This window comes from Phaethon aethereus, assembly GCF_964289735.1.
Source record: "Phaethon aethereus genome assembly, chromosome: 6".
Taxonomy (NCBI): domain Eukaryota; kingdom Metazoa; phylum Chordata; class Aves; order Phaethontiformes; family Phaethontidae; genus Phaethon; species Phaethon aethereus.
The window spans coordinates 21067314-21081055 of record NC_138580.1 but is presented as its reverse complement, the minus strand read 5'-3'; the positions used below and the strand labels follow the sequence as shown (position 1 = coordinate 21081055).

The 13742-nt window shown below is 35.3% G+C and overlaps 1 protein-coding gene across 9 annotated transcripts in view; it reads right to left on the bottom strand.

Moving 5' to 3' along the window:
• Positions 1-7593, bottom strand: part of LOC309406178 (sodium channel protein type 2 subunit alpha) — a gene marked incomplete at both ends in the record, with an annotated part of 53881 nt that extends 46288 nt beyond the window's left edge. For 7 of the 9 annotated variants that reach the window (XM_082001237.1, XM_082001239.1, XM_082001241.1 and 4 more), the window contains 3 exons: positions 1602-1682; positions 4142-4290; positions 7319-7585. In XM_082001237.1, coding sequence (XP_081857363.1) covers positions 1602-1682; positions 4142-4290; positions 7319-7585 — 497 coding nt within the window. Of the gene's footprint in view, positions 1-1601; positions 1683-4138; positions 4291-7318 lie in introns of all 9 variants that reach the window. The other 2 variants (XM_082001236.1, XM_082001244.1) reach the window with 2 other exon arrangements.
• Between the last annotated feature and the right edge of the window lie 6149 nt (positions 7594-13742).

The following is a 13742-nucleotide window of genomic DNA, read 5'->3' as shown; positions in this document are numbered from 1 at the left end:
GCAGAATTTATACCATAAGGAAGTAGGAATGAAATTATGATTAAAAGACTAAATGACAACCCATAGCTTAAGTTCAAATTCTATAAACTATACCAATGAGACAGTTGCAAAATTCCCAGTTACTTCATTGGGGCATGTTTAAGTCCGATCTGAATCCATGTTATAACAAAACACATGGATGGATTATGGTAGGATTTCAGAAGTTGCTTCCAGACTAAAAATTTGTTTCTTCAATGTTATTTTTATGCTGAAATGTTGCTTAGTATCATGAGCTGGCAATGTGTCAACCCTTATCAGTCCTCATTGACTTTGTTACAGAGTAGGTGTATCCAGTACCTCACTTTCAGCAAGACAGGCATAGTACTGGAACAAAACAAGTGTTTTCAGATGCAAAATCCTGTGCAAGAACAACCAAATATATTTACAAACGCCAATAAAATTCAGCTGATCACTTTGACTAAAGAATGTGGTTGAAATGTAAAACGTAAAAATATTTAATTCTGGCATTCTGAGTAATTTCAATTTTCTATCTCCAAATGATGTCATCTTGAAACTTAGTTTCATTTATAGCTTTAATACAAAAGAATTAAAATTAAACTGCTTAATAGGCTTGAACTGGTTTTCAGACTTAAGCCAACCTGAAACCAATTTTCCAATGTGAACTTTTTTAGTTTACTAAAAAATTTCTTTCCTGCACAGCTTTACTCAACAGGTGAGAAGGATTTCTGTTATATATCTAAATGGCATAATATAATGACATGAAAAACATTCAAGCTAGCTGTCTTTATTTGTAAATATTTACTATATGCTAGACATCCTGAATACATATATGTTCATATTGAACTCCAAATGAGAATGCCTCCACTGACTTTAATAGCCCTATGATTTCACTTTTGATTAGTGAAGATTAAACAGGTACATACCATCAAAAGCAATTAGGAATAAAGAAGAAGAAGCGGAAGCATAAAATGCTATTGCAAAAATGAAGCACCATGAAGAGCAGTGTTTCACAATGTGGTCTACAGTCCTGGAACTATGACAAAATATATGCCAATTGTATATGGGCACCAAGTAGTTGACATCATATTGGACCTTTTCTCTTCCTAAGGGAAGATTAGCCAATCACTTAAATACTTTTTAATAGCTTATTTTTCATACAAGCTTTCCATTGTTAGATTGTCTTTGGTAAAGGAAAGCTGCACTATGGTGAACACAGCCATCCATTAAACAGTCCCTTTATCTGTAACAGTTACTGCAATAGAGATGGAAGAGTGTATTTCCCCACATTTTTGCACAGATATAACATAGAATGCAGTGGAAAATATTTATAATGCACTTTTTTGCATGGTTATAAGAATAGCTTCTCTTCTTACATTCCCCATCTAGTACTGCGAACAGAGGGTGAACATTAAACAATAAGGGAAGTATTGTAAAATATATGTATTTAATATTACACAGAAGAAACTAGCACCAGAATAGCTGTTGAAAGGATATGCCAACAAGGTAAATGCTGCCAGTGTATGCCATCCTAATAGAAAATAATTTACAGTGGTTTATTTCAGATTACTGAATATTATTCAAAGAAAATCCATTTAACTTACTCTACATTCTTTGTCCAGTCTGGAGGGTTACTCATGGTCATAAATACACAGTTGGTCAAAATAGTGCACATGATAAGCATGCTGAATAATGTAGGTTAAGAGTTAAGGAATGTAAGCCAGAAAATCTCATTAAAAGAGTATCAACACATTGCTTCAGCAGATTTCCGCTAGCAGGAGCTATTTATCCCTCCACTGCTCTGTTAACACTCAGGGAAAAGCCCTGAATACGTTAAAGATTCCATAGTCACTGCTTCATAGCTAAAAGGGAACAATCACATACTAAAAACTAAAAAATCTGAAAGATATTAAAAACCCCCAACCCTTAATATTAAGACGACCTTAGATAATTTTTTTCTTTTGAATAAAACTGTTGAAGTTTGAAGTAGTGGCTTCTAATTTAGTGGAATAACACAAAAAGCATTTGTTTTGGATGATCTAGACAAATCCGATCTACTTCATGCATACAAAACTGAAGAATACATTTTCTTCAGTTTCCTTCTTTTATGTTTCACCATAAAATTTGGCATGTATCAACATTTTTGCCTATTGTTATAATACATATATTGAAAACTAGTTATCACATAGTAGGAGAGAACATAGGAAAATTCTAGGGAGAAAAGTATTTTATTACTGTTTGCTTTATATATTGCTTTTGTAGTATAAATGTTGATGGAGAGGAAGGCACATGATATTCTCAAAAAAAGAAATCTAAACAGAACTCTAGAACAAGTCCAAGTCATAAATAATTTCATTGATTTTAACAGAACTGCTCTGGATCTACAACCTTTCACTCTCAGAACTGATGACATTCTCAGAAATGAAAATACAAACACCAAAATGAAAACTACGCTGATGATGCACAAAATGTCCTCATGATGGCACCATCACCTAAAACTAGAAAGAGGGCAAAACGATTTTGAGAATTTTGAGCTCTAGCTTCTGTAACTAAAATGCAGGTTCACACCATGCTCCTAAACAGAAATCCGAGTGTTATGGGGTGTGAAGTACTGTGAGGTTCCCCTCATGAAGTTTTCATTGCATGTCTACATTAATGAAAAAAAAAAAAAAAAAATCAAGTAACAGTAAATACCTCTGCCTTCTGAACTGTCAAACAACTGGCATTACATTCAACAATTCTTTGTTTTTTCTGCTCAGTAAATATATTTCAAATCCTTTACTCAGAATCTACCTTCTCACTGTGTAATTCATCTATGAATGGTGCAGAAGAAAAAGGTATTTAAAAAACATAAAAATTAACATGTTATAAGAGTGTTCCACAAGCTGCAGTTTACATAGAGTTTCAAAATCCTTTTTGATGAAATGTCCTCTCAGAGTCTCAAATCCTCACTATTCTTTCATCAGTGGAGAAACAACTAGAATATACCTTCCCACAATTTTAAACAACATTTTTTAACCATTCTGACTTTGGTGACTCTAGCTCTTCATCACCATATCAGTCCCATGATCTTCCATTATTCCATGTAATTGAATAACATTCTATAACATGCTAAGGAGTGTCATATGATTGACAAATTATTATTTGTAGTGACACCTGTAGCAAGAAAATACAAAACAGGCTATGAAGTGATTCTGAAGTCATTTGTAGCCTAGCCGTTGATAACATTTATCAGATTTCCAAGATTTATTCTACATGATCTTAGGATCCCTACATGTAACACTACACACAAAACTACTTCAGTGTGCTTATGTTAGACTCCTGTAAAATATAAGTGTGCAAACATTTGTATTTGTTCCTTAAGTAAGCAGACCTGCTGAAGTCAATGCTCATTGCTCATATCAGCATTTGGGATCAGATCAGTGGGATGCCTACTACAGTCAGCTATCAAAACACTGAAAAAGACAAAATAATAGGTAAGTCATTATCATCACTTAGCTTTGCAAATCTTTACCTGCAATGTGGAAATCTTACGATCTACTTGAAAACTGAAATTAAAACATCTACAAGATTACAAGTGCATAATACAACAATAATCAAGAAATAAAATAGACAGGTAAGATACATATAGGACTAAGAATGTATAATAAAACAAGAAACATAAGCTGTTTTATCAACCTATCTTTCTGCAGTTGTGATCTGAATCAAAAAATGAAAAGGAATAATGAAACCATATTTTCACTAATTATTCATGCAAGCACAAACCTGGGACCAAAGATCTGGTTTTTAACACAATGTGTCAGTGAAGAACTGAAAGTATTTTGGCAATAGATCTGCAGTTTATGAAAAATGTGGAAGAGGGGAATATATGAAAAAGTGGTGTGATGATTACAGGAAAAATAAGAGGGAAGGGAACAATTAGGTGGGGGAAGAAATAAGACACAAGAAGAAACAGTAAAGGACAATGACTGGTTGTCTGGCTTCTGATATTACCATATTAAGAGCCATTAATGAACACACACGTAAAAAGAGATTAAGAAAAAGATGACAAATACTAGAGAGGGACAAAAAACTATAGATCATATTGATCCTGGGATGTGTGCCAGAGAATGATTTAAATACTAAGTAACATCTCATTCACTACAGTTTTAGATTAACCACTTGAAAAGGATATGAATGTACCAAAATCTTAATAGCTATTTTTCTGAGAGGATTGAAAGGAGTTAACATGTACAGGGCAGAGGTGGCACTGAATCGGAATATTGCCTTCCCTTTATTCAATACTATAAAGGTCTGGAAAAAGAAACACAGAATGAAAAATAGCATTTAAAAGACACAAAGTTACAAATAAGTTACAAGTTCAAACCCAGAATCATTTTCATTTCATCATTAGTCATATTTGGTCAAACTGGAGAAGATTTCCATTTACAACTCCCCCTGATTCACAAACCCCTTGTCCAGTTCACACATAGTAGAGTCCAGCCAAATTACTGCAAATATAACTGCATGAAAACATCTGAATAAGTTTATTTAGAAATTATAAGTAATCCTGATATTGCTAGCTAGAAAACAGACAGGTATATAAGATAGAAATGTATCTAATAATTGAAGAATTAGTATACCTTTTGTACCTTATAATATATATACTGAAGTACGTAACTTTGAAAAAAAGAGCGCCATTCAAACTTCAACATTCCCTGAATCAAATAACCAGCATTAATTATCACATCAAGATACTAAGACAATAGTACTACAAAGTGATTTAAATTTCAAGAGCGAACTTCATGAAAACAACGAAACTGAGTGTTCAACAACCAGTTTTTCAACATAACGGTAATGTACTGAACACTGTTTGCTATTCTCTAAGAAAAGAATAATGTATTGCTTTTCAACTATTTCTTCTGAGAGTTTCATATCTGCAATTCTGTCTATTTTTCTTCTGTCATGCTTTACTTTTACCTAATACAGAATTCAATAATCCATGTATTTTCACTGTCTCACCACAGTTTCAGCAATAACTCATGCATACTACCAACATCTTATATAAATGTAATAGTTTTTCTTAAAACCTGCGAAATAAAGAAGGATAAAGTCTTTATTTAACATGCAGTAAGGTTTTAAATTATTCAGATTTCCATGCATTTGGAGAAATTCCTATCTGTCATCTCTTCTTTCTACATATGTGTGAAAGTTCATGCTCATTGAAGGTAAGTGGATCTAGCTAGCATTGTGGCAGCCCTGAAAAGCCCAAAGGTAACATAAGCCATGTAAACCTGGAGCACAGCCAGTAGCCACGATCTGCCTCAGCTGGAATCAGAGGGCAGCATTTGTAAAGATTATGCTTTACTTTCTGAGCAGGTGTGCCAAATACAGCACCTGAAATCCTGAAAATTTCAGTGCTTCCAAACAGAACATATTTGTATTCCCAAGTGCCCATTGATTGTCAAGCCATACTTTGATCCTTAATTGCAGAGGAAAAAGGATTGGTCTGTAATGTACTACCTTTGCTACCATTACTTTGTCAACTCTATTACTATTATTCCTAGAGTTCAAGAAAATATGCCTTCAAATCAGAATTTTTCATATGTTTTCTGTTCCCTTTACTCTGACAAAACCTCTAATGAAGCATCATTTGTATGATGCTGAGTCATCAAGACATATTAAAAAATTAAAATGGAGCCTGACCTAAACAAGATTTTCAAAGATATGCAACAAACACCATGAAAAATAATAGGAGAAATTATGATTGCAATGCACATACAGTTTGGAGTCTCACATCTCCTACTAGAAATCACTATGCTTTTGGAAAAGATCAAGACAATTGCTATGCATTCCTCAATCAGGAACAAGCAATTCAGTAGGATTTTACTCCACGTCCACGCTTAATTGCAGAATTACTTTTCTAGTTTCCAAAGCATGATAATACATGTGCTAAATTAAGGGTTTCCAGCACCGAATTTAGATTTTTACTACTGCAGGACTGGGAAAGAAGGAAGGAAAGGGATCAGCACTTTAACCCAAATTCATTTGCCTACTTCCAGACTTCAACGGGGTGAATCACTTAAGTAAAGGGAGCAGAACGCAATATTTAATTGAAAACCTTCTTTTCAAATTTAACTCACAATTCTCCACAGCATGAGTTGAGTTTTGGGAACTCTGCAATGAATGTTTCAGATACTGCTGATTTTTTTAAAGGTGTTCTGTCTCTTCAGTTTATCATGGTATGCCTATATTATTGTTTCAACATATTCATGATGAGGCATACCTGTAATTCCTGTGGGAAATATCTTAATTTGTTTTTTTTTTACTTAGCTCAAGTTTGACTCCTTAACAAGTCTTGGGGGTTTTCTTCCTTTTTCTTTGAAGTGTTTTTTTTGCTTTCATGTTTTTTTTTTTAATTCAATAGTTTTAGTTACTAGCTAATTTCCAAAGAAAAGAAAACACACAAAAAAAATATGAAGACAAGAAAAAAACCCACAACGGTAATTTCTTCTTTACTGGCAAAACAATGATGGTGCAATACTTATGATGCCAAAACCCGAGGGACTGGAATTCTGGAGGAAACCCAAGGCCACCTGGCCAAAAGCCTAAAGTTCAGCACTTTTGTATTTGGCCTCAACAGTTGTTCATTTTTTAAAAAAATAAACCCACATATTTTCTTGTTTAAAGTAACAACATCTCTACAATTACGTAACATTCTTTTGACACTCCAAGAGGAATTCCTACCTCCTCTTTATTTATGTCCCTCTCTTAAATACCTCCTCTTTGATAACAATCATAGAACAATATAAATCTGGATATGAAAAATTTTTCACCAAGTCGGATATATGATGCCTCTATAGAGTACAAAACAGAAGAGGATGATCTTTGGCATATCCTGAGAAATTACCTTTACCTATTTCTCTATTCTTCCCAGCAACAAGAGAATGCAACCTAGGCTTTCCACATGACAGTGAAGCTAGTGAGAAGGTGTGTAGCTACCTTTGAGATGGGTTTCATAGTGAAGATCTACTCCTTTCACATCTATAAAACAGCAATTAATAAAATAATAATTCTAAAGAAACCCCTGTGCTACTTCTTCAGTTCTCTCATGTGTAAAACACTGAAAGTTACAAATTTTAGTGAAGTGCCAGGTATATTAAAATAAGCTTAAATGCACCTCTACCGCAGACCAGGTCCCAACAAATCTGCCAATGAAATCAGCTGCTGGGGGAATGGGTTATATGTGAAGACCAGGTCCAAAGTACTGGAAATACTATGTGAGAGAGTTCCTTGTATTTTAATTGTCTTAAGCTCTGATAGAAATATACAGCACACTCACTTTTTTATTGATATAATACGGGTCCAGGTCTTCCAAGGGTTCCGACACCATTCCTGGAGGTATGTCACCGTAAATAAATGGCAGTGTCTTTCCTGCCTCCAAGTCGCTATTTGGCTTTGGGCCATCTTCATCATCATCATCTTTGCGTTCTTGCTTGGATTTTTTAGCTTTTTCTTCATTGACACGCTGCTCAATAGCTGCAAGTGATTCTCTTGTGAAATAGCGGAAGCTGTCAGGTCCTGGTGGTACCAGCACTGATTGTGCCATCTTTTCATCCTGCACCTCTTAATTACTGTTTAGCCTCTCTCATAAAAAAGTGCTAAAAATATAAAAAACACAGAAAAAATTTAGAGCAACACAAATAGCTACAATGTAAAGAAATATACCTTCATGAAATTTTCTGTGGGACATCTTGTTAAATTCAGTAATTATCAGCCACAAGGAGGCTGCTGTGAAACGGATGTTTTAATTTGTTTTTATGTCAAGATAAACAATTTTCCTTTGCAGCTAGCCTCTTACAGTTGTCTCAAAGGTATCAATTCTTAAAACATTTCCTTTAAAATTCATTTTGTGTTTTTGATGATACATTGCCAATTCTATAGACTGTATTTAAAGAAGTCACATACAACACAATAACATCTCCTTGCCTTTTTCAAGGGTAATGCTAGCCATTCCAGTGAATAAAGTAGGATATATTTTCCACCCATTCAGTGTGAGGAATCAACAGTTCAGAAGTATTTCTGGTTCAATGTTGAGGAGTAAGACCCCAGATAATTCCCCTCCTTATTATCTGGAAAACTGCACCTTGGACCAACCTTTCCCCTAGCTATAAGGACCATAAATTACTCCCAGAATCCACTATTGCATGTAAGGCCAGAGAGATCAGTTGAAAGCAATGTGAGATGCTCTTTCTCTTCAGGTACAAATATGCTGCCTTTGCAGAGCTGCCAGCTCAGGAAACAAGATTCAAGCATAAGCACCTGTATTCAGATCCCCTGCCTGGCAACACACTGTGCACGGGAAGAATTGCTGAATTAAACAAAAATTATACTTAATCATTACATACTGCACTTAGATCTTTTATGTCTGATACCAGATCAAATGTATATATTTTTCACAATTTTCACTAACAAGAACAGAACCACCTCTTCTTAATGTCTCCAGACAGTTCAGTTAAAAAGAACAAGTGGAAAATATTCACGATGTAAATACTTTGGTCTGAAATCATAAATGGGGTCTCTGCCACAGCCTTCAAGAATTTTTCTCAAGAGTTCTCCTGAGTAAGCAGATTAAAAATAAAGCAAATGCAATAAAAAGTAACAACTTCTGAGTAAGACAATATACCCAAGAAACAATTATCAAATTAAAATGATACCATAGTTAGAATACAATGAGCACAATCCTATTTTACTGTCTCGCTAAATACACATACTCCAGCACAGATGCAACAAATTCATATTCTTGAAGCCGGCTAAATAAACTGCAACACGATGCTTTCTCCTCCTTTTCAGCCATATGCACATTGCCATTTACACCTACACAGACATCCACACTCATCCCAACTCCTGTAGGTCTTCCTACGAGCATGCTCTTCCATTGCGGGCAAATGCACCTGGTGCATTCTGTCATGGACGGTCTGTAGCAAACTGCTGCTGGAAGCTGCACTGACTAGTAGCAGCAGATGGGTTAATTAGGAAAATGAAAGAGGTCCTGCAGCAGAATCCTCTTAGGTTTTATTGTTAATTACAGAAGAAAAAAAAAGGCAAAAAAAAAGGCATAATCCTCTTTTAATCCTGCAGGAAACAATTAAAAATTCATTACCAGTGAAGAATCTTGCATTTATGTGGGTTTGGAATAGCACCAAGGAAGATTGCAGCTAAAACTCCATCATGTCTTTTCCTTTTTCTTTTTTTCCCTCTTTTTCTCTTTTTCTTTTTTTTTTTTTTTTTTAAATTCGCCTTCTGCAGACCACACCTAACTTCCTGCTGAAGGATTCTGGTTATTGAAGTCAAATCTGGCATTTCCTGTGCGAGCCTACTAACTGCTATAACTCTTACTGCCACTAGATGGTACTGATATACAGCCATAAATTCTTGTCAGACATGGTAAAAAATTTTTGCATGCTCAAACACTTGGTTAAACTGAGACTCTGGGACTAAAATACGCGATTTTATATAACCAGACAGGTCTCAGAATTCTCAAAAATTCTTTTTAATATATAGCAGCTACTGCTGATGAGACCATAGCTGTTAAAACTCTGAAGGTGACACAGAAAGAAAGCAGGAGGAATAGCAAAGTAAGAGAAATAGAAAAATGGAGGTTGAACAGTGTACAACCAAAGCAGTTGCTGAGACTGGATTCTTGGCAGTCTGGATGATTTTAAACTATAGCTTGTATCAGTTTTCTAAAATAAATTTATACAATATATTTAATGCGTATTCTTGCTAAATCCTGGAAAGCCAGCAATGAGAAGGAAAGATGGCAGTTTTAGCATTCACTGCGGCGGTGAATTCCCATACAGAAATCACCTACGGCAGCAGGGAGCAAGACTAGATGATCAGGAACACTGTAAGCCTCTCCCATGTGGCAAATCAAGAAGACATCATCTTTGGGCACCACTCCATCTAAATGCCATCCTACGTCTTTTTATTCTCCTGCCTTCTCTGCATTTTCTGTGCTTACTGATTTTCATACTTTTTCTCCTGCTGCACTAATATCACTTTTTTAGCCTCTCTTTTTCCCCACCATTGACCTTCTGCCCTTCCCTCCTTCTCTCACACACACACAAATCTCTTTCAAACTTTTCAAGCAACACATTCCTGTATCTATAGATCCAGACCTTCAGGCAGTCATGTCGCTCTGCCTTCTGTCCCTTCCCTGCCATCTCCTTTCCTTCAGCTGCGAAGAGGCCTAATGAAGCAGTGGAAAGTAGTAAAAAGCAAAGAGTCAGTCTGAAGTGAGGAAGGTTGGAGAAGGAAAGAATACAGAAGCTGAAGAAATGCCATTGTGACTTTGAAAAAGGACAATGGAGAGGGACAAATATTAGAAATTTGATTCTTTGATAATTGTGGTGAGAGAATGAACAGTATAACTGCATCAAAATAGTGGTTTTGAAATTTTCAGCAACTAAGAAAAAATGTGTCTAATGAGAAATACAACTTAGCCACATCAGAAGTATTGATTTGGTTTTGAATCATTTAAACATTACACAATATTTTTAAGTAATGTTAAAAGCCTTTTTAGAAAAGTCTTTTATTTGATAGGGTTTTCTAATTTCACACGTGATTCAATGAAAACAATAGCAATTTTGCAAACAGTTCCATGTAACCTTTTTTTTTGTTGTTAAAAAGCTTTGGATGAAAACTTCTGGCTGGCTCTAATTAGGATTGTGGTTTACTTGGAGCTGCTCTGCAGTCTCAAAAATAAGAGGATTATGAGGCAGCACAGGTTCACAGAAGGAGCAAAGGAGCTTCTAACTAAAAAAATATTTTGATTTTTTATACATGTGGATATGTACATATATGTTTATGCAGCTACTTATGAAAGTTACAGTACCAAGTACCTGAAAAGTAGGGCTAATTCACACAATGTGGAAAAGGAGCCTCATTCTGCCATTAATGGTGTATTAAGTTAAAGTGTCTGACTATTTGTTTCTTATCGTATGGGTCTAGAAATTACCTGAGATCTCAATTTGATTTCCACCAGTGCTATACAACCTACATGCATAGTGTTAGGAAGGACAGTGAAAAGTAAAGACAAAAAGGAAATAGCCAGTGGAACATCATATCCCACTGCCTTAGATGCTTGGGTCTACAGTCTTACTAGGCTGTAAGGTGAAAAGAACAAGTATTTTAGAGACAGAATAGGCAGGAAGTGCAATATGATCTCTGCAGTCTAAAAGAGAGATATACATCCTTCTGTAGTACATATAAAGAAGCTAGTAACAATCCTTAAAATATATTAAAATAATTAGAAACTACATAGCTGTAGCAAATGTAATAAATAAAATTAGTAGAGGCTGGGAGAGAAAATAATTGAATCAAATAGTAAATATCACTCAAAAACAATCCAACATAACCTACATCTAAAAAATATTGTTCAAACATGGTCAAAAATTACCTAAAATATAAACATGGAATAATTCTGATAATAGGTAACTTCTGACTGCTGTCTAGCTTCCTGCCTACAGCCATGGGTACATTTTATGAATAATTTTATGACCAGTGGTATCCACCTTCCCTCTACTATGGCACATCTGAAACCTTGAAGTGGACTTTGTCTTTTAATCGTTTGGTGAAACACTCGTGGCCCATATAAAGGGTTGAGTTGAAGAAGTGTTCAGTGTCTCATATAAAGAAACTCTATATGAGGGTGAATGATTTTTGACAGGACAGAGCTGAGAGAAACTGATGAGTCTCTTCCTGGCTGTCTAGGATCCTTTCATGTACAGATAATCCTGATTAATACAATCAGAAGGAAAACAGATTACCAGCTTCTCCTCAAAAATCTGTAAAAATTAACTGTCTTTGTTCAATGTTAAAGCAGAGCATTAAAATGCACAAGTGGCAACTTGCCATCATTCTGTGGTTCTGTGATCTTTTTACTCTCCAGCTGTGTGTTCCTGTACTATATTAGAATTGTCCCTAAGTGCATGACTTTTCATTTATAGTTCCGAATTTCATCTCATTCCAGTAACACCAGTCATCAAACTCATCTAATCCTTTGTGTATAACAGCTTGCTTGTTCTTTGACAATGCCTCACAACTTTGTGATAGGAGCAAATTACATTGGCATAGTTCCACTTTCTTTGCTGAAACAATTAATTACATCTTAAATAAAATCTGTCCCAAAATTATAATGGCAATGAGCAACTTTGGCCAAAATGGAGGTTACTATGGTATTTGCTGTAGTTTGCAAAATATGTTAATGCTACTGTGAGAACTTTAATCTTAAAAAAAAATCTGAAGTTTATGCTTTAAAATTAAATAGTATTTTTTTCATTTAAAAAAGCAAAAGGGGAAAAGAAAAGTAGAAGAGGGAAGAGAGAGCTTTTTATTCTTATAAATAGCATACTTTTAATCAAATTCACTGAAGCTAAAGAAATTTCTGTCACGTCTTCCCCCCATGCTACTTAAAACACTTACTATACTACTAAATTATTCATGGTGATCTAGATGACTGAAAAACAGGTTTGCTAGCTTTGCAGATGACATGAAACGGGAAGGGCTTACTGGTAAACAGGAGGACAGCATTAGAATTTAAAACATCCTGACAAGGAACAAAATGGTCTAAAAAATGATGCAATTCAAGAGATACAAGTCCTATGTTTTATATTTAGGCAAGAATAAATAACTGAAAAATTACAGGATGAGGAATCAAACCTCACCAATACCTCTGCAGGAAAAGATCTAGAGTACTTAGTCTGCATCACAAATCAAGCACAAGTGAAAACTGTCAGTCTTGCAAAAAAAAAAAAAAGGCACGTATTTGGATTTATAAACTTGTGAAATTGTCTTCTACTCTTCTAGTTGGAGCAGTATGTCCAACTTGGGTACTACATTTCGAAAAATATGGGGGCCACCTGGAAAGAATTCAGACCACAGCAATAAAAACATAGTTTATGAGAAAACATCCAAGGAATTGTGGGAATTCAGTTCCTTCTGGCTTAATTTTACATTGATAGATTGATGGAAGACATGACGACAGTCTTTATATGCCTAGAAAGCTCCTCCAAGGAAGAGAAGGAATTTGTTTTCATTTTATCTGGCATATAGGCAAACAGGTTGTGAGGTTGAACTGCAGCAAGAGAGATTTGTTAAGAATACCTTCTGCCAGTGAAAATAGAGAATGAAGAGAGTAGACACATCACAATCATCCAAGGGCTTCAGGAAAGGTTAGGCCTTGTAAAAAGAAAGATCAGTGATGAGTGTGAGATTTGTAGCAAAATGGATCAGAATGAGAATCAAGAAACTTGTAACAGGCCCTCACTGTTTTAGGATCTTAATAAGCATAGGTTTCTCATTGTTTTGTGCTGCTCCATCCGTTATGTTTCTCCCCGGGCCTCAGGGGAGCAAGAGCTTATTGTTTATATACCAGACAAGCAGAAAATAAAAAGGTTTTGATTTCAGTCACTGTTGGCTGAGAAAGTTCTTGAAGAGTCAGTGGGGTGCATGATAGAAAAAAAGTGACATCACATGCAGGAAAGTCCCAAGGATTTCTTTACAAAGAAAAAGACGAGAGTGCCTAAGGAAGCATTGGTGTGGAATAGAAGGGATCTGCCCCCAGGTTCTCTTTAGTCACCCCTCTCTCCTTCCAGTATTTTCCTTTTCCCCTAGCCTGGCAAAAAGAAAATAAATCAAGTTTAGAAAAGCTATTTCATAGTCCATTCTCTTACTTGCACCTCACATCACAGCTACTCCTATAC